Genomic DNA, 27,812 nt, shown 5'->3' on the forward strand with positions numbered 1-27,812 from the left:
AGAAGCAACTTCCAGTTGCTGCTGGCTGCCTTTTGCATGTTGGAGCCCAGCTTCTGCTCCATGCTCCATGCTTGGCAATAATTTTGATTTGGTGCAGCCAGCTGACTTTGCATGCAGCCACGCCCTTTTGCAGTTGTTTTAAGGACTGTCTGAGATGGGGGGCACCATCAGAGGATATGCCTGAGGTGAGAGAAGGGAGAAATAAATTGTCTGGAAGATAGACCACAAACCTGGCTGTTCTTCCCTCAGCAACAGCTACCCTTCTTTCAAATGGAATTCATAGGGAAGCTCTAGTTGTGAAAAGAGGAGATAGCACTGAAGGGCCTGGAATGAAAAAAATGGAAAAAAAAATGGGGGGGCGGAGAGATAGCACAGCGGTAAGGCGTTTGCCTTGCATGCAGAAGGATGGTGCTTCGAATCCCGGTGTCCCATATGGTCCCCCAAGTCTGCTGGGGGCAATTTCTGAGCGCTGCTGGGTGTGTCCCAAATAAATAAATAAATACATAAAATTTTGGCAAACAGTTGAAAAATATATGCAATAAAAGATTAATATTAAAATGAAAGAAACAAACATCAGGAAATGGGCAAAAGATACCATTACTTTTCAAAATAATTATAGATAATAAGCAAAGGAAATCTTTCCCCTTTTTGTAATAAAAAATTAGTTAAAAGGAGAAATGCTTTTTTTTTTTTTTTTTTGCATATTTTTTTTTATTTAAACACCTTGATTACATACATGATTGTGTTTGGGTTTCAGTCATAAAAGGAACACCACCCATCACCAGTGCAACATTCCCATCACCCAAGTCCCAAATCTCCCTCCTCCCCACCCAACCCCTGCCTGTACCCTAAACAGGCTCTACATTTCCCTCGGACATTCTCAATATTAGGACAGTTCAAAATGTAGTTATTTCTCTAACTAAACTCATCACTCTTTGTGGTGAGCTTCCTGAGGTGAGCTGGAACTTCCAACTCTTTTCTCTTTTGTGTCTGAAAATTATTATTACAAGGGTGTCTTTCATTTTTCTTAAAACCCATAGATGAGTGAGACCAGAGAAATGCTTTTTTATTTACTGAGTTAGATATTTGCAAATGTCAATTTTAGTATTGGCCAGGGTCTGAGAAATTAGCACTTAAAATATTGCTGGCAGAGTGTGAATTGATCATTTTTCTGACAATTTGATCATTATTTATGCCAAAGACATTAAAATTCTTTTTTTTTAATTTTAGGGTTTTTTTTGTTTGTTTTTGGGTCACACCCGGCAGCACTCAGGGGTTACTCCTAGTTCTATGCTTAGAAATTGCTCCTGGCAGGCTCGGGGAACCATATGGGGTGCCCGATTCGAACCACCGATCTTCTGCGGGCAAGGCAAACGCCTTACCTCCATGCTATCTCTCCGGCCCCCTAATTTTAGTTCTTTTTTTTAATATAAATTTTTAAGTACCATGATTATAAACATTTTTGTAGTTGGGTTTCAGTTATAAACAGAATACTCCCCTTCAGCAGTGCAATATTCCTACCACCAATGCCCCCCATATCCTCCATTCCTGCCTGTATTTGAGACAGGCATTCTACTTCTCATTCTTTAACATTGCCTTGCTAGCTGTTAAGTGTAGTTATTTCCCTAATAGCGTTCACCTCTCTTTGTGGTGAGCTTCAAAGTGTGAGCTGGTCCTTCAGGTCCTTTCAGCCCTTAACTCTATTGTCTCTGGGCCTTCTTAATGCTATCTATTCAGCAAATATACTTCTATAAATTAGGTCAAAATAATGTTTATAGGTAAGGGTATAACTGAATATGATATGATAGCAAAATTTATTTAATGGTAAGTTCTGATAGCAAAAATTATTTAAATATTCAAAGTAGGTGTCTAATTGCCTAGTAGAAATATATATATATGGTACTTCAAATCATATTGCAAGGGAATATTTGCTTTCATTGAGAAAATTGTAGTTTACAATAGTATTGAACTTATTGATTTCTTTGATTTTATTTTTTGGTTTATGGGCCTCAGCCCCTGGCACTCAAGTTTCACTCCTGGCACTGTGCTCAGGACTCAATCCTGACAGTATGTGGGCACCATATGTGATGGTGGGAATTGAACCAGAATGGTCCAATACAAGACAAGCTCCTTTTCTGTACTGCATTTTCAGTCCCAAAAATCATTATTGCATACTATCAGGGTGTAGAGCAATATTTAAAGATACAAAATTAGGGGCCGGAGTGATAGCATGGAGGTAAGGCATTTGTCTTTCATGCAGAAGGTCATCGGTTCGAATCCCGGCATCCCATATGGTCCCCAGTGCCTGCCAGGAGCAATTTCTGAGCATGAAGCCAGGAGTAACCCCTGAGCACTGCCGGGTGTGACCCAAAAACTACCAATATATATATATATATATATATACAAAATTAAATTTAAGACAAGTTTAAACATTTATTGGACAATATTAACATATAATCCGACATTATAAAACACTATAAATATATCAAGAGAAGATTTAGAGGGTTATTTCTCAAAGGCTAATAGTAGTTATCTTTGATAATTGAGCTGTAGGAAAGCACATCTGTACTTTAGAAATTTTCTAAGACAAGCCTGCACTTTTAGTAATAGGAAAAATGTTTCTTTTATTTTATTTTTTATTTTTATTTTTTTTTTTGGTTTTTGGTTTTTGGTTTTTGGGCCACACCCGGCGGTGCTCAGGGGTTACTCCTGGCTGTCTGCTCAGAAATAGCTCCTGGCAGGCACGGGGGACCATATGGGACACTGGGATTCGAACCAACCACCTTTGGTCCTGGATCGGCTGCTTGCAAGGCAAACGCCGCTGTGCTATCTCTCCGGGCCCATGTTTCATATTTTTTAATAGTACCTTTACTGAATGTATTTTACAAATTTCATCTTCCTATCCCAGTGTTTATTTCTTCCTTGTATAATTTGAGAGTAGAATGGAATTCCAGATTTATTTTAGAGAGCCCAATTACCTCCACACCCCAACTATTATACTCTCTTCTCTAAACTGTTGTTTCTTTTTCTTTTTTCTTTTTTTTTTTTTTTTTGATCCCTTCATAACTGGTAATGTTGACTAAAGGCAAGAAAAGGTGGTCCCTGGGGTCTTGACTCAGCGCAGAGGCTATCCTGCAGGCTTCGTTTTCAAGTTTTCTCCCTCCTCCAATCTCCTGTCATCTGTTAGTTGCACATATGTTCAACTGTTTCCTGTTTTCAGAAACTTTGAGATAACTGGTGAGGATGAGAATCCAATGTCAGAAAATTATATTTGTTTCTTAATAGATTTACTTTTTCTAGAGATACTTGAATAAATTTTGATAGTGTTTGAATTAGGATTGAAAAAAGTCCATTGATCGAGAGCTTATTATGTGCTAGATATTATGCAAAGCACTTTAAAGAACGTATTTTCTTTCATTTTATTGTAAAATCAAAGCTCTTATAGCATATTTACTTTAGGTTAACCATAGGAGTTCAGAGTTAGAAGCTAAAACGATAGCATAGAGGACAAGACATTTGCTTAGCAGGAGGCCAACCTGGATTCAGTCTCCAAACCTATATGGACCCCTGAGGACTGCCAGGTGTTAACTCTGAGCTCAGAGATAGGAGTATCCCCTGAGTACTGTTGGCTGTGACCCCCAAACAAACGAACAACAACAAGAAGATGGGATTAGGAGGCAGATTGAGGTCTATTAGTCACCAACTTTTATATTATGTTATATTGCTTTCAGTAATTCTTGCAGATTATTGTTTTTGCTGAGTAATTCACCATCTGGTAACTATAACAATGGTGTTAATTGGTGCTAATTTTCTGATGATGGCTAGTGACTCTACTTGGGCGTTAAAGTGGAGAGAGCTGTGATTAAGGTGTAAGATATGTGAGGTTAAAGTCAGGACTTTCCCACTTGCTGTGTGTTGATTTTCAATAAGCTACTTAACCTCTATGAGCCTTAATTTCCTCCATTGTAAGATGAGGATAATACCTGTGTCACAAGAACTTTTGAGGGGATTAAGTAAATAACGAAATGTTTTGTAAGTGGAAAGATTTCTTAAATGAAACATCAGTATGAAAATATAAAGATATGACATTCATTGCAGCGTTGTCATTAGAGAAAAAATTTTGTTACTTATAACAGAGGTCAAAAGGTCAGTTAGGCAAGTACTGTCTAAATTTCTGGGAAGTTTTCTGGGTGATTCAAATTCTTGTGTTCATTGTAGATTGTTGTTTAATGATTTGTAATTTGTTGCAAGGGATTGATTGGTTGGTTAGAAAAGAGAGTAAATCGCTGTCTAACGGTACGGCAGATCTAAAGAAACCCAGGAGACAATAATAATCCTATTATTTCACATACTGGCCAGCCTACATCCATGCTCTATGGTTTTGTATAAAATACCTATTTAAAAAAAGTTTGTTGACAAAATCATATTTAGAGAAGAGCAACTTAGGAGACACAAAATCATGACTTGAGAAATGATGGAAGAGAATTGAAAATGTTTAATTCACAAAGAGGAGAAAGATCATAGGACTTTTATAGTCTATTTGTTAGCAAATCTAGCTTCCCAATTATATAATATTTTCCAAGCTTCTCTCATACAAAAATTCTGATTTAGCAGGATGATAGTGGTTCCCAGATCTTGTTTCCTTCCTGCTACTGCCTACATTTACTGGTTGACTCCCTACTCTTGTGCTGAGATCACTCCCTCACATTTGATATTTTCACCTGTGACCCGTTGGAATTATCTGGGGCCTTCCAGTAGCTCTGTAAAGGAGGAAAAGAAACTACAAATAGGTAGTGAAAACTGAAAAGGTCTATGTTTGAATATTTTGGAAGCCTGATAGATTTTAAATTTTAACCTACAATTTCAGGAATGTCAATCAATATTTTCTAGTAATGTTTTACTAAGTTAATAGACTACTACTCTAAAAGACTACAAATTCCTTAAATTCTTTTAAAAATAATATCTTTATTATTATATCACCATATAATATATAATATATTGCATATTAATATTTTAATATTTTATTAATAATATTGATGGTTAATGATAATTAATATTTTAATATATCAAATGATTGTGATATTATATATATTATTATTAGCACCATGTTCATACAAACATGTGTGTTATTGGGTTTCAGTCATAAAAAGTCACCCCCTTCACCAATGTATTTTATAGACAAAATTTACCCTATGGAGTAGTCAAGCAAAACAATTGTTTATTGGAAAAAATGAGATAAAATAAGTAAAACTTAACAATAAAAATCAAGCAGGGCAATATAACCTAATGTTCATTATAGGGCTCTAGATGGAAGAAGCAATTCAGGCCAGAGTATTTGGGGGAAATATTTACCATAGAAAATTTCCTTACCCAAGGAATGTACTGTGGGGCTAATGTAATTGATATTACACATAGAAAAATATGACATAGACAAAGAAGATAGCTGATTTTTGTATGAAGGCCCAAGTAAGTTGTTTAGACATGAAAGGAAGGAGATAGTTTATTAACTGTTGTATACACTTAAAGGAATTAGAGATACTCATTAGGTTTTTCAATTTTAGAGAACAATTTTAGAAGTAACAGTGAAAGTAAGATTGGGAAGATTTTAGGACAGAATCTCATGTGTTCCAACTACCATGGAGGTAATGTGGTAAGGATTTTGGATTTGGAAACATTCTAGAAAATACGGCCATAGTTGTCACTGTCAAGGTAGAACAACCTTGAGAGGCAAACTCGTGGGAAATTGTTATTTGTTTGACAAATTGAAGAAAGGTGTAGAGTGGGATATATTCATAATGAGAGAAAGATACTAAAACATAGTTAGAATAAGATTCAGGAAAAAGATGCACTATTTCTTCTGGAGATAGGAAAACTTTCTTAGATTGAACAATTGAACAATGAACAATTGTTCATCTATGAAATTAAATTTTAACATTGAAGTTGGGATTGGTTTGATCCTTTCCTTGTGTGTAATAAAATGCTTGTTATGAAATAGGATTCCACGTGTGATATCCCTTATTAATATTCCTGTGTCCACTATTTGAATTTTATTGCATTGTACCACCACCAGTGAGTAGAAAAAGAAAAAGAAAGTTTAATCAAATTACTGTACTTGCTTTAGCATTCTTATGTTTAATGATTGTGTTGCTAATCAAGAGCCCTTCTGCTACTTCTGTTTTATTTTATTATCTTATATAATACTTGGAATAAGCTATGCTTTTTTTATTCATCTGCATTTTGATTTTTTTCCCCAGTGGTCATACTAGTTGCAATTTTTCTAAGAAAAGTTGGCTTTATGAGGCTAGAGATTCTCACATTCTACTTCTATGTACTCACTTAAATATATAGTGTTAATGGCAGTTGCATGACTCATAGTCTACATAAGCATAAATTAACACCAGTGCCTCTGTAGTACACCCTCCTCAAGATTGCTCTGGAAGACCACCCAGAAGGTGGAATTTATGCAGACTGCAAAAGCCCATTCAACTTAAGAAACCAAGCAGTACTGACCAAATTACACCTGCATCCTTCAGAACGAACCGGCTACCCATTTGCTCCTGGTGGAGGTTCAAATTGTTGATCCTAAACTATAAAGGGCTTTATGGACTGAATTATAGCTACTTTAAACAACACTTCTTTTTCAAATAGAGTACTTTACACATAGTGAGCACTCCATAAATATTCTTGACCATGACTTAATGAATTTCTTTTGATTTTCCAATTTACGGATAGTCTGCTTGATCTTGAATTGTTGTCTTTCATATTGTTTTTGTTTGGGGGATTGGTGGGATGTAAATTCACTGACCACATAGAATTCATCTTTTGGTTATATTAGTTTCCTGAAGTAATCATAGAATCTAAGGTATTATCATTTGATTAACATTATAGAAATATAACTGTAAATCATTTTAATAAGTTTACCAAGGAAGTGTCATATATATTTTTAACTTGTAACTGTGTCTTGTATAGCATATTTTTACTGGCTTTGTTTTCATCTTGGTATTTTCAACAAAAATAACTTTAGAATTGAAAAGATACTTCACTAAGAATATGTATAGGTGACCGGCAGGCACATTAAAAATTGTCCATTATCATTGATTATCAGGGAAATGTAAATAAAAACAAGAATGAAATATCACTTCCCACTAGTGAGAATGGCCTATATCAAAAACTGGAGAGATAATATAGAGGTTGTGGCACTTGGCATATATGTGATTGGCCCTGGTTTAGTTCCAGGCACCACATATGGTCTTCCAGTTATTATCAGGAGTGATCCTTGAGCACAGAGCTAGGAAGAGCAGCTGGGCACTTTCCATGCATTAAAATGTGTGGCTGTATTGAAAAATATCTAAAATTTATTTATAAAATCTCTTTAGATGCAGGGGTCCTCAAACTTTTTAAACAAGGGGCCAGTTCACTGTCCCCCAGACCATTGGAGGGTCTGACTATAGTAAAAACAAAACTTATGAACAAATTCTTATGCACACTGCATATATCTTATTTTGCAATGAAGAAACAAAACAGATACAAATACAATATGTGGCCCGTGGGCCATAGTTTGAGGACCACTGCTAGAGAGCTCCATTAAGTATTTAGGTTGGTCCTCCTTTCTTTATAATCCCCCTAGACCAGTTCTGAATTTTCTTTCTTAGAGTTTTCTGTAACTGTGAATTTCTGGAAATATCATTGATTTTTAGAAGTGATCTCCTCAGCACAACTTCTTTTAGTCTGTTTCCTAATTACAATCTAGAACAAAAATGTAATTTTCAGTGAAAACAAACTAGTATTATGTGTCAATTTGATGTAGGGCAGTGTAGTCAATTTTACAGCTTCCCTTCCCCCAAAGAGAGCATATGCCAAGTATGTATACAACACAAGTGTGAGACAACCAGGTGAAACTATTGAAATAGTCTCTACCTCAGAGGTACAGAGAGACAAAGAGTCCCTTGATCAGAATTTTATCTTCTGGTGGTCTCTAGCAGTTTTCAAAAGCAGCTGTTCAATGGTTAAAATCCAGGTAAAGCATCTGTCAAAATGTGGTTAAAAAGAGTGAAGGAGAAGACCGAAATTACTTATTTTTTTTGTATTTAAAATGGGTCAAAGTACATAAAAGTCATAGACACTTATTTTCCGCTGATTTTTTGGGGGTTTGGCTTTTATTGGAGACTGTGGTTGCTGAGTGTATAAGGAAATGAAGTGTAGTAGTTTGCTAGGACTTCCATAACAAGAGAACCACAGGCCTGGTGGCTTATGCAACAATTTATTGCCTCACATTTCTATGGGGCAAAAGGCTGAAATCAAAGTGTGAACATATAAAGACTGAAACCAAACTATAATCATGTCAAGGTGCTTAAATAAAGATATTTATTTTTTTAAAAAGAAGAAAGTGTGAACAAGATTGGTTTCTCTTGATGTGTAGATGACTTTCTTCTCCCCATATTCTTCCATGTTATTCCCTCAGTGTGTTTCTCACAAGGTCATGTTGGATTAGGATCCAGCATTCTAGGATCCAAGGATTAGGACCCTTCATTCTAACTTCCTAGTTTAAGTAGCAGAGCTCACGCCTACTGGCTAGTATGTGTGTGACCTTGAGTTCCAGACTCAGAACCACATGTTCCCTCCCAGCCTCTACTGCCCTGACACCACCTTGGTAGGCCTCAAATTCTAAGTGGCACTTATTTGTAGACTAGATCACCAGGCTATGAGACCTGCACTTCTGGGTTGAGAATCACCAAGAAGTGGCTCCAACTGCCGATCCCCCATTCGAAGTTTAATGGAAGTGATTCCTATAAAAATTAAAAAAAATTCCTCGGGGCCGGGAAGGTGACGCTAGAGGTAAGGTGTCTGCCTTACAAGCGCTAGTGTAGGACGGACCGCGGTTCGATCCCCCGGCGTCCCATATGGTCTCCCCAAGCCAGAGCCGATTTCTGAGCTCATAGCCAGGAGTAACCCCTGAGCATCAAACGGGTGTGGCCCAAAAACCAAAAAAAAAAAAAAAAAATTCCTCATTGAAAGTTCTATTCCAAAATAGTCACATTAAGAGAGTCAGAGGGATAGGATGTCATATGAATTTGACATAGTTCACATAAAGGTGTACTCTATACTCTTTAATGCTGTTTTCTTATTATTTTGAATTTGGCCTCAGAAGCTCTAGAGATGTACAACTTTTATTTCCTTTAAATATGAACACATATAAGTAAATAAGTTCTAAGGAAACTTGTAATTGATAAGCTATAAGTCAGGGAATGATATTGGAAATCAAAGAAGGCAGTTATCAAGATGGTCTAGAAAGAAATGGGAGGCAAAATGACTTGAGAATGATCTATTTTGGGCTAGAGAAAAAGTACAGGATAGAGTGTTTGCCTTGTTGAGCTATTCCTATTCTGATTATGGTTCCTGAAGTTAATCCCTGGGTATAGTTGGGTATGGCACCAAAACCACAACCAACAAACAAATAAACTATATGCTTTCAGAAATACCCTATAGTCTGCTCTAGTTCTATAGATGCAGATTTTTATCCCCTTTCACTTTTTCTCTCTTCATTTGCTCCCCTGTTTTCTTTTTCTCCATTCCTTTTTTTTTTTTTTGGTTTTTGGGCCACACCTGGTGACGCTCAGGGGTTACTCCTGGCTATGCTCTCAGAAGTCGCTCCTGGCTTGGGGGACCATATGGGAAACTGGGGGATCGAACCGCAGTCCATCCAAGGCTAGCGCAAGCAAGGCAGGCACCTTACCTCTAGTGCCACCGCCCGGCCCCTTTTTCTCCATTCTTAAGAAAAAATTAGGTATCTTGACTCTCTATAGGGTAGTCTTCGGGGAAATATTTATTTATTTATTTATTTATTTATTTAAATTTTCTCATTTATTAAATTGGTGGGTTTGTTTCTGTTTGTACAGCAGAGCCAATATTATAATTTTATTTCTCATTTTTGTGATGAGGAAGATGGAGCTTATATTTAAATAACTAGTTTTAGATTTTAAACTAGAATACAGGTATCACCATCATCAGCATCATCATTATTATAATTAGAGACACTGCAGTTCTGGAATTACTAGCAATTTGCAATCCTGGAATTACTCCTGGTGGGCTTGGGGACCAAACAGGATATTTGGGATTGAACCCAGCTAAATGCATGCAAGGCAAGCACCCTATGTACTGTACTATTTCTTAGTTGTCAAGGTCTCAAGATTCTTTTATTTAGACTTTATTTGTATTTTAGGAACAAACACAATTTCCTTTCTATATTGTACAATTAGACTGCTCATATAATTTTCTGCTTACTTTCCCACTTAAATTTTTCTAGATTAGTTATTATTGCTCTCATTTTTTCTACACATTTTTGACCCCTATATTAAAAGTATAACCCAATTTAGATCTCACTCAGAGTCATATATTGTTACCTCTATACTCCTGGATTTTTTTTTTTGGCTGCACCTAATGGTATCCAAGGCTTATTCCTTATTAATAATTATAATGAAACAGCAACACAGCTAACTGTCCCGGAAAGTCAGATAAATTTAAATATCTTTTTTTTGTTGTTTGTTTGTTTTTGTTTTTGTTGTTTTTGTTTTGGGACTGGCTCAGGGGATTACTCCTGGCATAGGGATCCATGCATTGAAATATGCAACAATCTCAACATGCCTTCTTTTTTTGTTTTGGTTTTTTTTGTTTGTTTATTTTTTGGGCCACACCCGTTTGATGCTCAGGGGTTACTCCTGGCTAAGCGTTCAGAAATTGCCCCTGGCTTGGGGAAACCATATGGGACGCCGGGGGATCGAACCACGGTCCTTCCTTGGCTAGCGCTTGCAAGGCAGACACCTTACCTCTAGTGCCACCTCGCCGGCCCCTGGCTACAACCTCTTAAGTTAATTTTATAACTCACTAATATGGTGATTTGTGACCCAAGTTTGGAAGCCTTTGTTCTAATTGTTAGGGTGGTGATCAGATGAATTTTTGTATTTACCTAGCCGCTGATTAAATAATAGCATTGAACAGGGGTTACTGCATATGAAAAAAATGATTTTCTAGTACAGGAGAGGGACAGAAATGAAAATGGGGGTTAAAGAGCTCACCTTGTGACCAATCCTGCTGGCCCCTTCTATGGTCTCCCAAGCACTACCAGAAGTGCTCCCTGAGTACAGAACCAGGACTAAACCATGAGCACCACTGGAAGTATCTCCTCTCCTCCACAAAATAATACAAACAAACACAAAAGGTTTGTACCTGAAATAAGAATCAGGGGCACCAAAGAGGAGAATACTGTTTTTTTTTTGGGGGGGTGGGGGCAGGGCTTGAGGAAAGCACGGATTGAATCACAGTGGTAGCTATTGAGAATCATAATGACTCTAGATATTTACATTCGTAGCTTTTGATTTTGTATAAGCATCAGGTGAAACCTTACTTGGGAGTTAACAGATGAAGTTACCGGCACTTTTACTTCTCCTTTCCATTTTCCCCTACCTCCCTCCTGCTTTGGATGACTTCTCTTGAAGCTAATTTAGGTTTAAAAAAGAAAGCCACTGCTTCCCAGTATGCTTTGGTACCCTGGCATAGTTTCAAAGAAATTTCTTTTCCCACTTAGTTAAAACTTCATTTCCCCAGGAAAAAAAAATCTTCCTTGTCAACGTAGCATCCTTTAACAGGACTCCTGCTGGTAGCTTCTCGTATCTTGCTGGGGCAGCTGTGAACATATATACTATTGATTGTTAGTGTGTGATATAAATTCGGCTGGAGCACGGCCACTAATTGGTTTGAGAGCTAGATAGAGACAATGCTGTCTTATAGTAAGTAGCCTGTGTAGATAGGCCTAGTCATAAGGTTAATTCTGCTCGACAGCACAGCAGCAGCATCTTGAGAGCAATTACCCAGCAGAAGTTTTCCCACAGTTGAACTGAGGGCTTCAAAGGCTTCTGAATTTACAACCAGTATTAACCTATATCTGAGACATAATGTTCCCACCAGGGCTTGGATTTTTTTTCCCCCTTATTATGAAATGTATGGGGTTACTAGGATCATTTGCTCTGTGAAAAATTACTTGGTGCTGAATCATTGAAAATCTTGACTATTGTGGTAAAGAGGCTCCTTTAAAAATTAGGTTTTTATGGCTATATATTATCAAAGCAGATTAACCTGTAGAGATTGGGTGCTTTATTTCATTTTATTTTCTTGTAAAATGTAGGTGTCATGATTTACAAAGTTGCTGACATCAGTTTCAGCGCGCTATGTCCCAACTCCAGGTCCATCACCACCAATGTTCACATCCTTTCACCACTGTCCCCAGGTTCCCTCCCTCTGCCCACTCTGTTTCTTTGCCAGACATATTTTTAAGGTTCATCGTTATAGCCTGGGTCCTTTGCTTACAGTAGTGTTTGGATGCTTTTAAAAAACAGATCTTCCTTTTTCCTAAAGCAAGCTACAAGCAGTTAATATATTGTCTACCCTGTGCTATTTATATGGACAATTGTTTGGAGGAAAGAGGGCAATGCAAGCATTTAAATGTTAAACATGTATTTGCACTTGCAAAAGCTGTTTGCTTGTTGACCAATGAACTGAAATTTGTAGTTATTTTATCTTTTGTCTCCCCAATAAAAATGACATTCCTTACAGGTATATTTCATGTTATAAAATTTTTTCCTTTCTCTTTGCAGGTCAGAAACCAAATTTGACTCCGGTTCAGGTATGTTTACATTAATAATGTCATTCTGCATATTTTATTTATGTTATCCTCCGATGAGTAATTACTCACATCAAGAACCATTTTGATTTTAAACAGACTAGGCAGTTTCTCTTCAAAACATGAAGTCGAACAATTGGCTTCTTGGAATCTTAACTTGAGATGTTCAACTTTGGGGATTCTTGTTAGTTCTGCAATAAGCATTAAGAACTGCAGTTTCACTTTTAAAAAGTGGAGGTGGGTTGTACATATCCATTGCTCAAAATTTATTTTCTCTGTGGACAAAACATTCTGAATAATTTTAAAATGCTCTTTAAATGATATGCCATCAAATATGGGTAATAGATAACATCCAATCCAGCCCCCCCCCAAAAGCCAATAGAATGAAAATTTTCTGTTTTTATTAGTTATTAAAAGACTTGTTTTGTGTGAAGGAATAGAAATATTTTGTTTTTGTTTTGGGGTCACACCGGTGACACTCAGGGGTTACTCCTGGCTATGCACTCAGCAATCTCTCCTGACTTGGGAAACCATATGGGACACCGGGGATCAAAGGAAGGTCTGTCCTAGGTCAGCTGCATGCAAGGCAAACACACTACTGCTGTTATCACTCCAGCCCCAAGGAATAGAAAATTAAGATCATCTTAAGTCATTATTTTGCATCTATCAAGTCAAAATTTACATTCTCACCAACAGTGGCATATCAGCCTCCTTAGAGATTTTCTGCTCATTAAGCAATTATGTTGCTGCCAAGTCATTTGTAGGTTTGACTGTCTTTATGACAATTGTTTAAATTTTAGTGCTTCAAATTTTTTTATAAAATTTACAATTAAAGCACAAAAAAATAGCTTCATATTCAGTATACAGAAAGGTGTTACCTCCTTTGATAAACTAAAAAAATAGCTTTCAATTCCAGGAGAAAATAGTTTGCATAAAAACATATACTTTGGGTGTTGGAGCAATAGCACAGAGGGTAAGGTGTTCGCCTTGCACGTAGCTGACTGGTTCGATCCCCCGGCATCCCAAATGTTCCGTCAAGACTTCCAAGAGTAATCAATCCCTAAGTGTCACCAGGTATGGCCCTAAAACAAAAACAACCCCCCACCCCCCAAAAAAACCCACAAAAAACAAAACCATATAACTTATCTAATTTAAATGTAACATTCTTAATTTGGTTTGCTTGTCATTATGTTTTAACTAAACTATTCTTATTTATTATATTCACAAAAAATCAAGAACAATGAATTCTTTATGAAAATGGTGTTAAGCCACCAGTATGTTTTTCTTTCTTCAAAATTTTTTCTTTCATTTATTATATCTGTTTATTAATTTGCCCAAATTGGTAAGACATTTACAATTAGTATATTTCACAGTTTTGCCAAATTTTAAACCTGGTTCCAAAAATATTTTCAGATGTGACATAACACATTTCTGGCTTACAGTATTGACTATATGGAGATGATTTGGTGGGATTGTGAACTATTTAAGTCCTTTGCTAATTCACAGAAGATGATTCAAAATAGGTGTTATGTTTTTTACCTCATTCTAATAAATTTTTGAGTATAATAAAAAATAAATGAATATAATTGATGCAGAAAGGCTTAATGCAGGCAAATGAATACTTTAAAAAATCATTATTAGTCACCAAATATTTATGAAGATATTTCTTTTTTTATGACCTAATTTAGTTCCCTAATCATCATTGTAGACCAGGGGTCCTCAAACTTTTTAAACAGGGGGCCAGTTCACTGTCCTTCAGACCATTGGAGGGTCTGACTATAGTAAAAACAAAACTTATGAACGAATTCTTATGCACACTACATATATCTTATCTTGCAATGAAGAAACAAAACAGATACAAATACAATATGTGGCCCACGGGCCATAGTTTGAGGACCACTGGTGTAGACACTGGCTTAGGGTATAGTATCTGGAATATACATTTTTTCTTTTTTTTTTTTTTTTGGTTTTTGGGCCACACCCGTTGTTGCTCAGGGGTTACTCCTGGCTGTCTGCTCAGAAATAGCTCCTGGCAGGCACAGGGGACCATATGGGACACCGGGATTCAAACCAACCACCTTTGGTCCTGGATTGGCTGCTTGCAGGGCAAACACCGCTGTGCTATCTCTCCGGGCCCAGTATCTGGAATATACATTTTAAGACGAAAAAAGTCTATTAAGTTCATGCAAAATCTAGAAATAGTGCAGAAAGTTGAAATGTTAGGCAGCTGATGTCGAGTAGAAAATTTATATCAAATGTTCAAATCCAAATGAAAATGTTCTATTCAAGTACTATACTGATGGTTAGTATTTATCGTGGAAATAATTAAACCATCTGTACAAACACACATCTTTTACTCCTATAACTGAAGATTTTGTCCATGTTCCTTTTTAAAAGTGTTTTTAAAAATTGTCTATCACAGATGATTGAGTTCTATATATTGAAAAAGTTTTTAGTGACTGCCAATTCAAACTTTATTATTTGAACTTCTAGTTAATGTGAATATTAGATGGTTTCAAAATATAAAGCAGGTGATTAGTTTACAATTAAATGAGAGAATGATGACAAAGGATGCTAGAAATTTATTCATTAGCATGCTATATCAATCAAATTTTGGTCAGAAATAAGATAGCATATTGGAATAATTAAATATGATTTAAATGGGTTCCGATTTTCTATTCTTCATCAAATACAGAAAGTAAGTTAGCTCTGTGTTATGTTGTATATAGATTTAACAGTGTATCTGACAAGGTAAGATTTTTAAATAAAGGGAGGTGCCAATCTAGTGAGAAAAAAAACTTTAAAAATAAATAATCTGGTCACTGACCAGCCATAAGTGAAAAAATTTCAAAGTAGGCTTATATATTTTTTTAAAGAAAGTACCAAGTTATGCAGAGTTTATTGCATATGTGCAGTTTGTTTAAATAAATTTTAGTCTGTGGGGTGAGACCCAAGAGGAAGGAAGAAAAGTTTTCACTGTCAGAACATGGTATATATCAGTTATTGAATAGATACCAAAATGCAAACACTAAGAAGTGATTTACATTTTTTTCAATCCTTATACCCTTTTCCCTCTTACTTGTAAAAAGTAAGTCCACAACCTTTCTGTATATTTTACAAAGCTTAAAATACTTTTTATAGAGGTCATATCCAGCAGTGACTGGGTGGCCCAGAGACCATTCACAGCAGTGCTAAACCTTGGAATGGGGGCCCAATGATTCTCTGTTTTTGTTTGTTTAAGGACCATACCTGGAGATGCTCAGAAATTACTCCTGGTGATGCTTGGTGGATCATAAGGGATGCTGGGGATTAAATCTGGGTTAGCCATGTGCAAGACAAACACCCTACCCACTGTACTATCTATCTTTCTCCATGATTCACTGTCCTGGCTGACTTTGATATTTGATGAAGGGTGGTGCCTGAGGGTGACATAATTTTTAAAACCTGAAAAATTTAAGATTATTTTGGCTTATTATAGAAAGTCAGTTAATTCCTTGAGGTTTCATGTAACTCAGAAATTAAGGTCACATATACATTTTTATGAAAAGGATCCATAAATAATGCAGCCTAGCTATACCTACATTGAGTCCAGACATTGTAGGTTGTTTTGATGAAATTTAAACCTTCAACCCAGACTCCAGAGATGCCATATTAATTCTGATCTGAAAACTTAAGGAATTTTCTACATCCCAGAATAATATGTTTAATTGACTAGAGCCAGAGAGATACTTCACAGGGCTGGCATGCCTGCTTGGCATGTAGGAATCCCAGGTTCCATCCCAAGAACTCTATGAACTTGATTCACTATGCAAACCCCAAGCATGGCAATACTCATGTGGCTGAAAAAGAAAGCAAACTAAGCCAAAAAAATTTAATTTGATTAAAACTGTCTCTGAGCTGTGTCTTTTTTTTTGTACTGAATTATGGAAAGATCAAATTTCTTTTCTGTTGGTTTATATAACTCAATCACCAAAGTTTTTCACTCTACCAATTGAGAACAACCAACCTATCATCTTTCTAAAAGGTATTTGATAGTTTTATAGTGTCTTTTCTAATACTTTTTTTTTGGTTGATGTATGGATGTTCCTTACATGTGCGGTTGGTGATTTTAGTAATAGAGTGAAACAGACTTCTTTCTAAGTAGCAAGAATTTGTGCTCTTCTCTGCACCTTTCAGAAAGGGAAGCTTGTTGATGTCGGAGGAAGCAAAGCATTGAGTTTAATGTAGTGATTAAACATGAAAGCCATATATCAAATCACAGGAGAAATGTGCTTTTGGAAGAGATAGAGAACTGCGGAACATATTGCAGGATAGGCTATGTAAACAGAGCCCTGGAGGTCAGTGTGGGGATGCAAACCAATTAAAGAAAACTTACTGGCTTTGCTCTCTATCATGTGGATGGGGAGGATCACAACTTAGCATGCAGAGGACTGAAGTATAAATTTTGCTTGATTAAGCTGGCCCTTTTATTAAATCATTCAATTAGTACCAGGGTTCTTTTTTTAACCAAGGTGTCCAAGAAAGTTTATATATATATATTTATAATATCTCATATACATCAACAAAGGCATGAGTGATGAGTAGAATAGAAGAGAAGGAAAGATCAGGATTGACTTGAGGCAAATTTAAAGAATATGCATGTCTTGATAACAACCCTTTTGGAAAAGCAGAACTTCTGCAGAAAAACTGGGGAAAATGATTTTCTCTATTCTAGATTTCTAAGTTTAAAAATGTATATATTGGAATTTACAGTTACTGTTTTGAAGTTTATGCTTTTCTGACCAAAAAGAATCTAAAATCTAACTTAAGAATGACATGTTAGGGGCTGGAGCAGTGGCGCAAGTGGTAAGACATCGTCTGCCTTGCCCTTGCTAGCTTAGGACAGACTGCAGTTCGATCCCCTGGTGTCTCATATGGTCCCCCAAGCCAGGAGCAATTTCTGAGTGCATAGCCAAGAGTAACCCCTTAGCATCACCGGGTGTGGCCCAAAGACAAAACAAAACAAAAATATAAAGACATGTTAAATACTCTAGAGTCTAATTCTGTGGTTCAACCTTTTCAGGCAATGTTTGAGTGAGAAAATAAAATACCAACTTAAATGGTATACTTTCATGGTCTGTAAGCATTCAAAAAAAAAGATTGTTTTTTAATCTGTCTGTACAGTCATGTTGGCTGAGAAAGTGAATAAGCTTATGTGTAGTGCTTGTCGATTCTGTGTTGCTTGGACTAGCTATACTGAGGAAATGGGCTCCTAGAACATAGCTACTCAAAGGTATAAGATTTCATGAAAGCAAATTACAGGGGATTAAGAAACCTAATGAGCACAGCTAAATGTAGAGTGTGGAGGAGGGAACTTACTATTAAGTAAAAACTAAGAGTGTAGGAGGTTAGGAGATCCTGCTAATAAAAGGCAAAATACTATCTCAAAGGGGGAAAAACACAACCCTCCAAGAAACAAAAACAACTAGTGTTGCTTTTAAGGTTTGCATCAGGGAGTCTGCATCAGGGTAAGGAAATCAAAGAATATAATCAGATAAAACTTGAGACATAAACAAGGGCAGTGGAAAATAGAATGAACTGTTCATTGTACTAAATTGAAGGGAAGTGTGGAATTGGAATAGAATAGAATTAGAATTTTGAAAGTTTATTAACAACTGAGACAATTTGTCTAGATGTTTCTCAAATATTTGTATGGAGCAGATTTCAGATTTTTCAAATAGGAGATATGTTGACTTTTTTTTTAAAGCCAATGAATTTTGTCATTTAAATTTTTTTATTATTTTTAAGGTTCTCATAACAATGGAGATAGAAATAAAATACCTATATGTAATAATATCAAACGTTTTAAAAGCCATTTGTTGGTAGATGTTCATTGGAGAAAATACTGACTATTTAGCTACCATTCATGCATTATTTATTAGGTAACTGCATTGCCAGATGCTGAGTTAGAGCAGTGAAATAGGGTGGATGCAATTCCTCCTCTCTTGGAATCTCACAGCTAATCAGTCCATTCACATTTATGTGGATTTCTTTGCATATTTAGCTGCAAAGCACTAAGCAAGTTATATTTAGATTCAGTTAGTTTTAAATAACCTATGATATTTAAGTATAAACTAATATATTTTTGGTCTCAAATTTCCCCTCTATTTTTAAAAAACTTTATTTAAAATGTTTTCTGTTTTCAACTTTGACTTTTTTTCGGCTTCTCCCATTTGATGCGCAGGGGTTACTCCTGGCTAAGTGCTCAGAAATTGCCCCTGGCTTGGGGGGACCATATGGGACGCTGGGGGATCGAACCTGAGTCCTTCCTTGGCTAGCGCTTGTAAGGCAGACACCTTACCTCTAGAGCCACCTCACCAGCCCCTCAACTTTGACTTTTAAGAGAATAGCCTTAGGATACCAATGAATAATGGATAACTCTCTATAGCTTTAAATAAGGAGTGACATTTCACATTTAATTAGCATTAATAGAGATTGACTTAGAACACTGACATATTTATGAATCTGAATTCAGCTACTTCACTAAATATGTATATAATGAATATATATATAATGGAAATTGTTCATCAAAGACCTAAAATATCAGGGATATTTTCTCTGACGGCCTTACAAGATTTTGCACTGTGCAGAAGTGAGATAAAGGGATGTAGTCTATCTCCTTTTATAAACTAAGAAGACAAGAAAGCAGAAAGGTCTAGTGTCTGTAGAGGTTTGGGATCTGATTGAGCTAAATGAACTCTTCCTTACTTCTGAAAATTTTCAGTTGGTCTTACTGGATTTTATGTGTATCATTAATCTGTATTTCTTACATTTTGTAGTTCACTCATTATTTAAGAATTATAATATTGCATGTTATTTTTATTACTAAATCTTTAATTAACTCCTAGAGTTCTTGTTATATTTTTAATAATTTTAATTTTTTTGGAACACGATTATTTGGGAAATTTTTAATTTTCAAATTTTCTTTCTTTTTTTTTTTTTTTTGTTTGTTTTTGGGCCATACCTGGCGGTGCTCAAGGGTTATTCCTGGCTTTCTGCTCAGACATAGCTCCTGGCAGGCATGGGATACCATATGGAATGCTGGGATTTAAACCAACCACCGTAGGTCCTGGATCAGCTGCCTGCAAGGCAAACACCGCTGTGCTATCTCTCTGGCCCAATTTCCAAATTTTCTACTTCTTTGTATTTCTGGCAGTAAATTTCAGTTTCAATTCTTAATAGTCAAAGAATATGGCCTTCCCACATTTTATCAAATCTATTATTATTGTTTATAATAATGGGTTTATTTTTTTCTTTGGTTTTAAACCATACCTGGCAGTGCTCAGGGCCCACTCCTTGCTCTTCACTCAGGGATCACTTCTAGTAGCGGTACTTGAGGGAACATATATGGTGCTGGGGTAGAACCCAGGTAGGCCATATGCAAGATTTTACCTGCTGTATTATTTCACTAGCACCTAGTATTAAAGTTTATAACATTTTGTGACTTCTATGGGTTATTTAAAATTTTTATATTTTATGTACTAGAAAGGATTTTGATGAACATTTATTAATTTCTCTTAATTTATTGGTTTCTAATTTTTCTAAGGACTTTGAAAGATGTGATATTCTGTCTCTAAAACCAACCAGCCAAAAAATCAACAGTGGTAGGCAGTTGTTCTGAGTCTGAGCTACTCCTAGGCCCTCATTAAAAATAAAATATAGGGGCCAGAGCAATAGCAAAGCGGTAGGGCGTTTGCCTTGCATGCTGCCAACCCAGGACCAACTCCAGTTTGATTCCCGCTAACCCATATGGCCCCCCGAGCCTGCCAGGAGTGATTTCTGAGTGCAGAGCTAGGAGTAACCCCTGAGCATTGCTGTGTGTGACCCAAAAACAACAAACTGGTATTGACAAAGCAGGTAGACTGTGACTTGCAATATTGTTACTGAAGGAGTATCATGTATATCATTTTACTTTCTTTTAGTTTAAAATTTGGAAAAGTGATGCCTCCCATCTTCTTCCCAAGGATCACTTTAGCTGTTTTTGGAGGTTTCTTGCTCCATAAAAATTTCAGAAGTGTTTGATCTATTTTTTGGAAATATGTTATAAATACCCTTATAAGGATTGCATTAAATCTGTACAGTGTCTTTTGGGAGTATTGTTATTTTAATGATATTAATCCTCCCAATCCATGAGCAAGGGATTTAAGTGCTTATTTTAGTCATTGAACATATCAAATTTTTCTTTATTAATGTCTTTATTTATTACAATTTAATTACAAACATAATTATAGTTGGGTTTCAGTCATATAAAGAACACCCCCCTTCACCAGTGTGACATTCCCATCACCAATGCCCCAAATCTCCCACTTCCCTACCCCCACCTGTATTTGAGACAGGCTTTCTACTTCCCTCATTCATTCACATGAACATATCAAAATTTAAATTATTAGTGAAGGAGTATTAAGACATAGAAAAATTCAAAATATAATTCAAAATATAGAACAGCTCCATTAGTCTAGAACTTAGCTTTTGCAACTGTGTATTGTAGTTTCATAACTGTAAGTGGGACACACAAAAATTGAGTAAAAATATAAATTAAAATATAGAGCATTTCCTTTACTCTAGAACTTAGTTTCTTATCCTATGGATTGTAGTCTCATGACTGTATGTGCAGATCCCCCCAAATTGGCAACCATATTAGTTGATCTCAGTTTCTGGAAGTGCTTATCTACATTGCATTTCTCTGGCAAAAGGGGGAGGGTGTCACAGGTGAAAAAAAGGCAGGGGTGAATTTTGCTTTATAATATTCCCTCAATTTTTCTTTATTTGATTCTCCTCTCTTAGAATTTACTACACTGACTTATCGCCATTGGTTAGATTTCCTCCTTGAACATCCTATAAAATAAAATCTTATGATATATACTTTTTGTATGTAGTTATCTTTCCCTTTATTTTATGTATTTGGTGTTTATTCATATTTTTTGTTGATACCAGTAGTGTTTGATGTGAACTGTAAGTGACTATGGATATTTTGGTATAGGTCTGGCTACCATCTATGCACTTGTTTACTTGGGAGTCTCTCTTTTTTTTGTAATTATTAATTGCCTTATCTAAGCACTGTGGTTACGAAATTGTTCATTGTTGGATTTCAGTCTTAGAATGTACACCATCTTGCACCAGTGCACCCTTCCTGCCACCAATGTCTCCCGTTCTCTCGTTTCCCTTCTACTCTCCAGCCCCCACCCATCTATCTCTAGGGCAGGCAATTTGCTTCTCTCTCTCTCTCTCTCTCTCTCTCTCTCTCTCTCTCTCTCTCTCTCTCTCACTCACTCTCTCTCACTCTCTCTCTCCCCTCTCCCTCTTTCTATCTGTTTCCTTCCTTTCTCCCCTTTCAGCACTGAGTTCTTGTCCAGAGTGATCAGTTCCATCTATCATTGTCCTTGTAAACCCTTCTCTAACTGCACTCATAGCACTTTGTGTCGAACTTCCTACCCTGGGCTGGATGGACCTCCTGACTCTATCTCCATTGTCTCTGGATACTATTGTTTGTTTTTCCTATATCTCCCAAATGAGGGAGATTATTCTATGTCTATCCTTTTACCTCTGGCTCATTTTCTAATATTTTCAGGTTCAGAATATTGTTAATGCATTGAGTAAGCCAGATATTTTGTTTGTTTTGTTCTGGACCTTTTCACATTTCCATACTTGGGGTAACTCCTATTGATGCTCAGAGCACCATGCATTGCTGGGTTGTTGAATCTGGGCTTCCATCTTGTAAAGCATGATCTTCAGTCATTCGAACTATCTCCCCAATTTTGAGCCAGTTTTTTTTTTTAACCTTAACCAGTGTGTATGTAGAATGTTTGTTCTGCTTAAGACATGATACAGTATCAAAAGTGAAAAATATACATGTGATAAGAGTAAGTATACCAACTTGCCTAAACTGGGAAGGTTTTGTTAATTAGTAATGATATAATTGATAGTCTACTTATAGATTAGATGTTAAATAATTTGGACTGTATAGATAATTATAATAGCTATAATTACCATCAATTTTTTGCTACTATGAGAAAAATATTATACAACATGACCTTTGTTTTCTGGTGTGTTTAATCTGTATGGATCATACATTATTACTATTCACATTTTATAAGGTACAGTAGGTTGAATATTTTGAGAAGAATTGTATTTAAAGTGGAGAAATTGGGATTTAATCCTAAATAGCCTGATTCTGCAGCCTGTAGTCTCACTATAACTTTTAAAAACCTGCACTATGAGTTGATATGAAAAAATACTTAAAGTTTATATTCATGCATTCTATTCCAATATAGCATACTTGTTATCTGATAGTTCTACTCTCACACACCTACTTTCTCACCCTACTTTCACACATCCTACTCTCAGATATCCAGCAAAGTTATTTGAAATTTAATGGAAAGAAATTACAGAGGAGTAATTTACCTGTCTGGAGAATTGTTCTGTTTTGTACTAGTGCTTTATTATTTTATTTGTTTATTTATTTGTTTGTTTATTTATTTAATTTTTGGGCCACCCTGGTGATTCTAGGAATTACTCCTGGCACTTCATCCCAGAATCACTTGTGGTGGTACTCCGGAGAACATATGGAATGCTGGGGTTTAAACTGGGTTTGACCATACCAAAGCAAACTCCCTACCTGTTGTACTATCTCTTTGGCCCCACTGATGTCTGGCTTTATTTATTTGTTTATGTATTTATTTATTTAAATTTGGTCACACCTGGCAGCGCTCATGGGTTACTCTTGGCTCTGCACTCAGAAATTACTCCTGGCAGGCTTGGAGAACCATATGGGATGCCGGGAATTGAACCTGGATCCTTTCTAGGTCAGAAGCATGCAAGGCAAATACCCTACCACTGTGCTATTGCTCTGGCCCCCCAAGATTCTTTTTTTTTTTTTTTTTTTTTGGTTTTTGGGTCTCACCCGGCAGTGCTCAGGAGTTACTCCTGGCTCCATGCTCAGAAGTCGCTCCTGGCGAGCACGGGGGACCATATGGGACGCCGGGATTCGAACCAATGACCTTTTGCATGAGAGGCAAACGCCTTACCTCCATGCTATCTCTCCGGCCCCACCCCCAAGATTCTTATTGTAGTTCACAGTTAATATAATTCTACTCATATGGCTCACAGTATTTTTAATAGGAAGTGAAGGCACTTACAATATATTGGTAGATTTCTAAAAAATGACTAAAATTATTTGAATCTCATATATATATATATATATATATATATATTTAAGTTCACTAAAAGACTAGAGACTATCAAGCAAAACTTTACATTTGTTTTATTTTTACTCTTATCTAGGGTTTTCGGGCCATACCCATTTGATGTTCAGGGGTTACTCCTGGCTAAGCGCTCAGAAATTGCCCCTGGCTGGGGGGGACCTCATGGGACGCCCGGGATCTAGCCATGGTCCTTCCTTGGCTAGCGCTTGCAAGGCAGACACCTTACCTCTAGCGCCACTTCGTCGGCCCCTTTTTATTATTTTTATTTTGTTTTCTTTGTCAGTGGTACCAGATCATTGCAGTTATCAAAAAATTTTATTTATTAATATTTTGGGGTTTTATTTGGGCAAGTGACACATGATAGTACTCAGGATTCACTCCTGGCTATTTGTTGGCTATTTGTTCAGGCCTCACTCCTGGAAGGCTCAGAGGACCATATGAGGTGCCAGGGATTGAACCCAGGTTGAAAGTGTACAGGACAAACACCCTACCTACTGTATTATCAGTCTAGCTCCTGCAGTTACTTTTTACATTTCTCTTCTAAAATTCCCTTTTGAAAGTAATTGGATTAATTCTTTTTTTCTATCTTGTAACTGGTTCATAAGGAATTAATTTTTTTATTTTAAGATACTTCACATTTGTCCAATGACAGTCTTTTAAGACGTCACGTCTTTTTTATAACTTGGAAGAAACTTACTTTCCTACTAATAAACTATAGTACTTTTTCTGCGATAGTACCTTTCTATTGTTTTACTGGCTAGAGTAGTATATTTTTGGTGATAATTTTTCTAAGAGACATTTGCCATTTCATATTGTTATTAAAAATATATCAGGACATAAGCCACAGACCTCACAGTTAACAAAGAGATGGAAACTTTATATTTTTTATTTGTATTCCTCACTAACCCTCACTGGGATGATTTTATATAGAATGATCAGAAACAGGAAAACTATAGTTTTAGAAAAACTGGTTTTGTTTTATATATGTAGGTTGAGGCATTCCCTCTTAGTGCTCAGGGATTGCTCCTAGCTCTGTGCTCAGGGATAATTTTTGGTAGCGCTGAGGGAATTGAATTATATGTAGTGCTAAGGATTGAACTAGGGTTAGCCATGAGTGTAAGGCATATATTTTACCCCTCTACTATCTCTTCATATCTAGAAGATATTTTATTATATTTAAAAAACTTATTCAGGTGCTCTGGTAAAATGACATGAATAGAGACTGAGAAAGATTAAAATATCTTCACATTATGTTTTTAATAAATGCTATCTTAAATTTCTGCTCTAAAATCATTTATAACCGGTAAAATATTACAGGAAAATATGTCACTCATAATCTACTAAAGTTGTATTTTTCTTATCAAATTATGCCTGCCTTCATTCTTTAAATAAAACAGTATAAATTAAAAAGGAATTCAACCAAAATATTGCTTTTGTGCTAATCATAAATATATTCATTCAAAGTGTGAATATTTCTTAGATTCTATAAAAGAGCTAAGGTTATTGTTTTCAATTAGGTGAGTTAATATTTCAGTCAATATGTATAGTCTTTTTCAACTAGGATAATATTCATCACTTGGAAGTAGACCATCTTGAAAATTTTAACCTTAAACTTTTACTGTATATATAAATAGGTAACAAGTATAACTATTAATGTTGGAAGTTTGCCCATTGATTCTACTTGCTCTCTCCCCCTTTTTTTTTTTTGGCCAGAGATAATGATGTGTATTTAGTCTCTGCCATATTTACCTAGAGGAAGTCTCTTTTAATCCCTCATTTTTCTCCTGCATTGGGGTTATATGTAAATATACATAACATGGCAAGTGGAATAAAGTCTGTTTTGTCTAAAGATACCACGCATCTTAAACAAATAATATCAGTCTGCCTTTGAAAGCATAGTGATAAGAGTTTTGTTTGGTGGGAGGAGGAACATAGATAAGACCAAAGCAGAAATATATTGCAAATTATTAAAACTGGTATTAAATTCCATTAAAAATTGAATAAATGTTCCTGATGGAACGTTCTTAAGGCAATAGCCCTTCTGTGCGCTGTACTTTTCCCAGAACTTTTATTTCCAATTATTACTGGCATACCGTTCTTATGAAAACATCTGTTGATTTCAGACAGAAATCTGAAGCTAGTCTTTAATCAGCTATCTTATAGTACATTTTTTAAACAGACATGGAGAAAAAATGATAATCTTAGCTTTTGGAAAGGGATTTTTACTTTACTTGAATTATTTCTAATTCTGAAACCCTGCAATTTGGAACAAAGTAACTTTAATAACTCCCTATGCTATGAACTCTTTGGTGATGGGGCCCTGTTTAATTCTTCTATGATATTTACTACTACATATGTATCCAATTAAGGGTAACAGGTAGCGAAGGACTTGACCATCAAAATTAATTAAAATTTAATTGTTTATGTTGTCTCATATAACTTATAAAATGAATATACTGTATTTTCTTGCCATCTTGCCTTTTTATGTTTGTTGTCCTATTTTATTTTTCACTTTGGATTAGTTACATTTTACCTCTTTTAAAAAACTTGTAGTCACAAAATAAAAAATTATTTCCACTTATATATAGCTCAAATTAACTAAGCCTATTTGACCTTGTATTTATTAATGTTGCGAGTTATTAAAAATCAGTAGTCCCCTACTTCTTCTAGTTTAAGAACTTCATTGATTTTAATTTTTTTCTCATCTCTTCAAACTCACCAGATTATTAAGTCTGGAATTTTTGTAGTATTACCTCCATTTTGTACTTTTCCTCTCCATCTTTAAAAATAATTTTTTAATTGAATTAACCTTTGTAATTACTATTAATACATTGTTACTTACATATGGGATGCCAGGGATTGAACCGAGGACTGTCTGCAATGCAAACACCATACTGATGTGCTATTGCTTCAGCCCCTTCATTCTTTTTTGTTTCAAGGAATCCTTTTTTTTGGGGGGGGGGTTTGGGCCACACCTGGCGGTGCCCAGGGGTTACTCCTGGCTGTCTGCTCAGAAATAGCTCCTGGCAGGCACGGGGAACCGTATGGGACACCGGGATTCGAACCAACCACCTTTGGTCCTGGATCGGCTGCTTGCAAGGCAAACGCCGCTGTGCTATCTCTCCGGGCCCGAATCCTTTTTTTTTTCTTTCTGAAAAATATGGAATGCTTCACGAATTTGTGTGTGTCATCCTTGCACAGGGGCCATGCTAATCTCTGTATTGTTTGTTTCAAGGAATCTTTTGATTTCATCTTTGACACACTGGTTATTCAGTAATAAGATTTATGGGGTTTTGTGTGTGTGTGTGTGTGTGTGTGTGTGTGTGTGTGTGTGTGTGTGTGTGGTTTGGGGTCACACTCAGGGATGCTCAGGGGTTACTTCTCGCTATGTGCTCAGAAATTGCTCCTGGCTTGGGGACCATATGGATCTGTCCTAGGTCAGCCGCATGCAAGGCAAATGCCCTACTGCTCTGCCACCATGCCAGCCCCTAATAAGTTGTTTAATTTTCAGTTTCTAAATACTTTTCTCTGTGTTTGTTTGTGATTCACTTTTAATTTTGGTGCAAGGTGATCTGAGAAGGTAGTACTTAGAATTTCTATCTTAATTTTATGGAGGTATGTTTTATGGACCAGCATGTGTGTATCCAGTTCTCTGGAGATGGTGAGCCTTATATATATCTATTAAGCCATTCTCTTTTATTTTTACCTTTTTGAGCTGTATTATAAAATTATAGGGATCAAAACTGCCTGGTACTAGATAGACTCTCTGATAATAGGTCAGAATCAAATACCTAAGTACAAAATCCCATTTATATCAAGAATTAATTTTCAATAAAATGGCTGAGAACATGAAATGAAATAAAGATAGCCCCTTCATCAAATGGTACTGGGAAAACTGG

The 27,812-nt window shown here is 36.1% G+C and overlaps 1 protein-coding gene and 1 pseudogene across 1 annotated transcript in view; one reads left to right on the top strand and one right to left on the bottom strand.

Annotated features, from left to right (window-relative positions):
* The window catches only part of MSRB3 (methionine sulfoxide reductase B3), a 121,737-nt gene that overhangs the window by 36,541 nt on the left and 57,384 nt on the right, over positions 1-27,812 (top strand). Inside the window, exon 4 of the mRNA XM_049783020.1 lies at positions 12,648-12,676. Within this exon, the coding sequence (XP_049638977.1) occupies positions 12,648-12,676 (29 nt within the window). The remainder of the gene's footprint in view (positions 1-12,647; positions 12,677-27,812) is intronic.
* On the bottom strand, positions 27,068-27,163 carry LOC126023730 (uncharacterized; annotated as a pseudogene).

This window comes from Suncus etruscus, chromosome 11 (genome assembly GCF_024139225.1).
Source record: "Suncus etruscus isolate mSunEtr1 chromosome 11, mSunEtr1.pri.cur, whole genome shotgun sequence".
NCBI lineage: Eukaryota > Metazoa > Chordata > Mammalia > Eulipotyphla > Soricidae > Suncus > Suncus etruscus.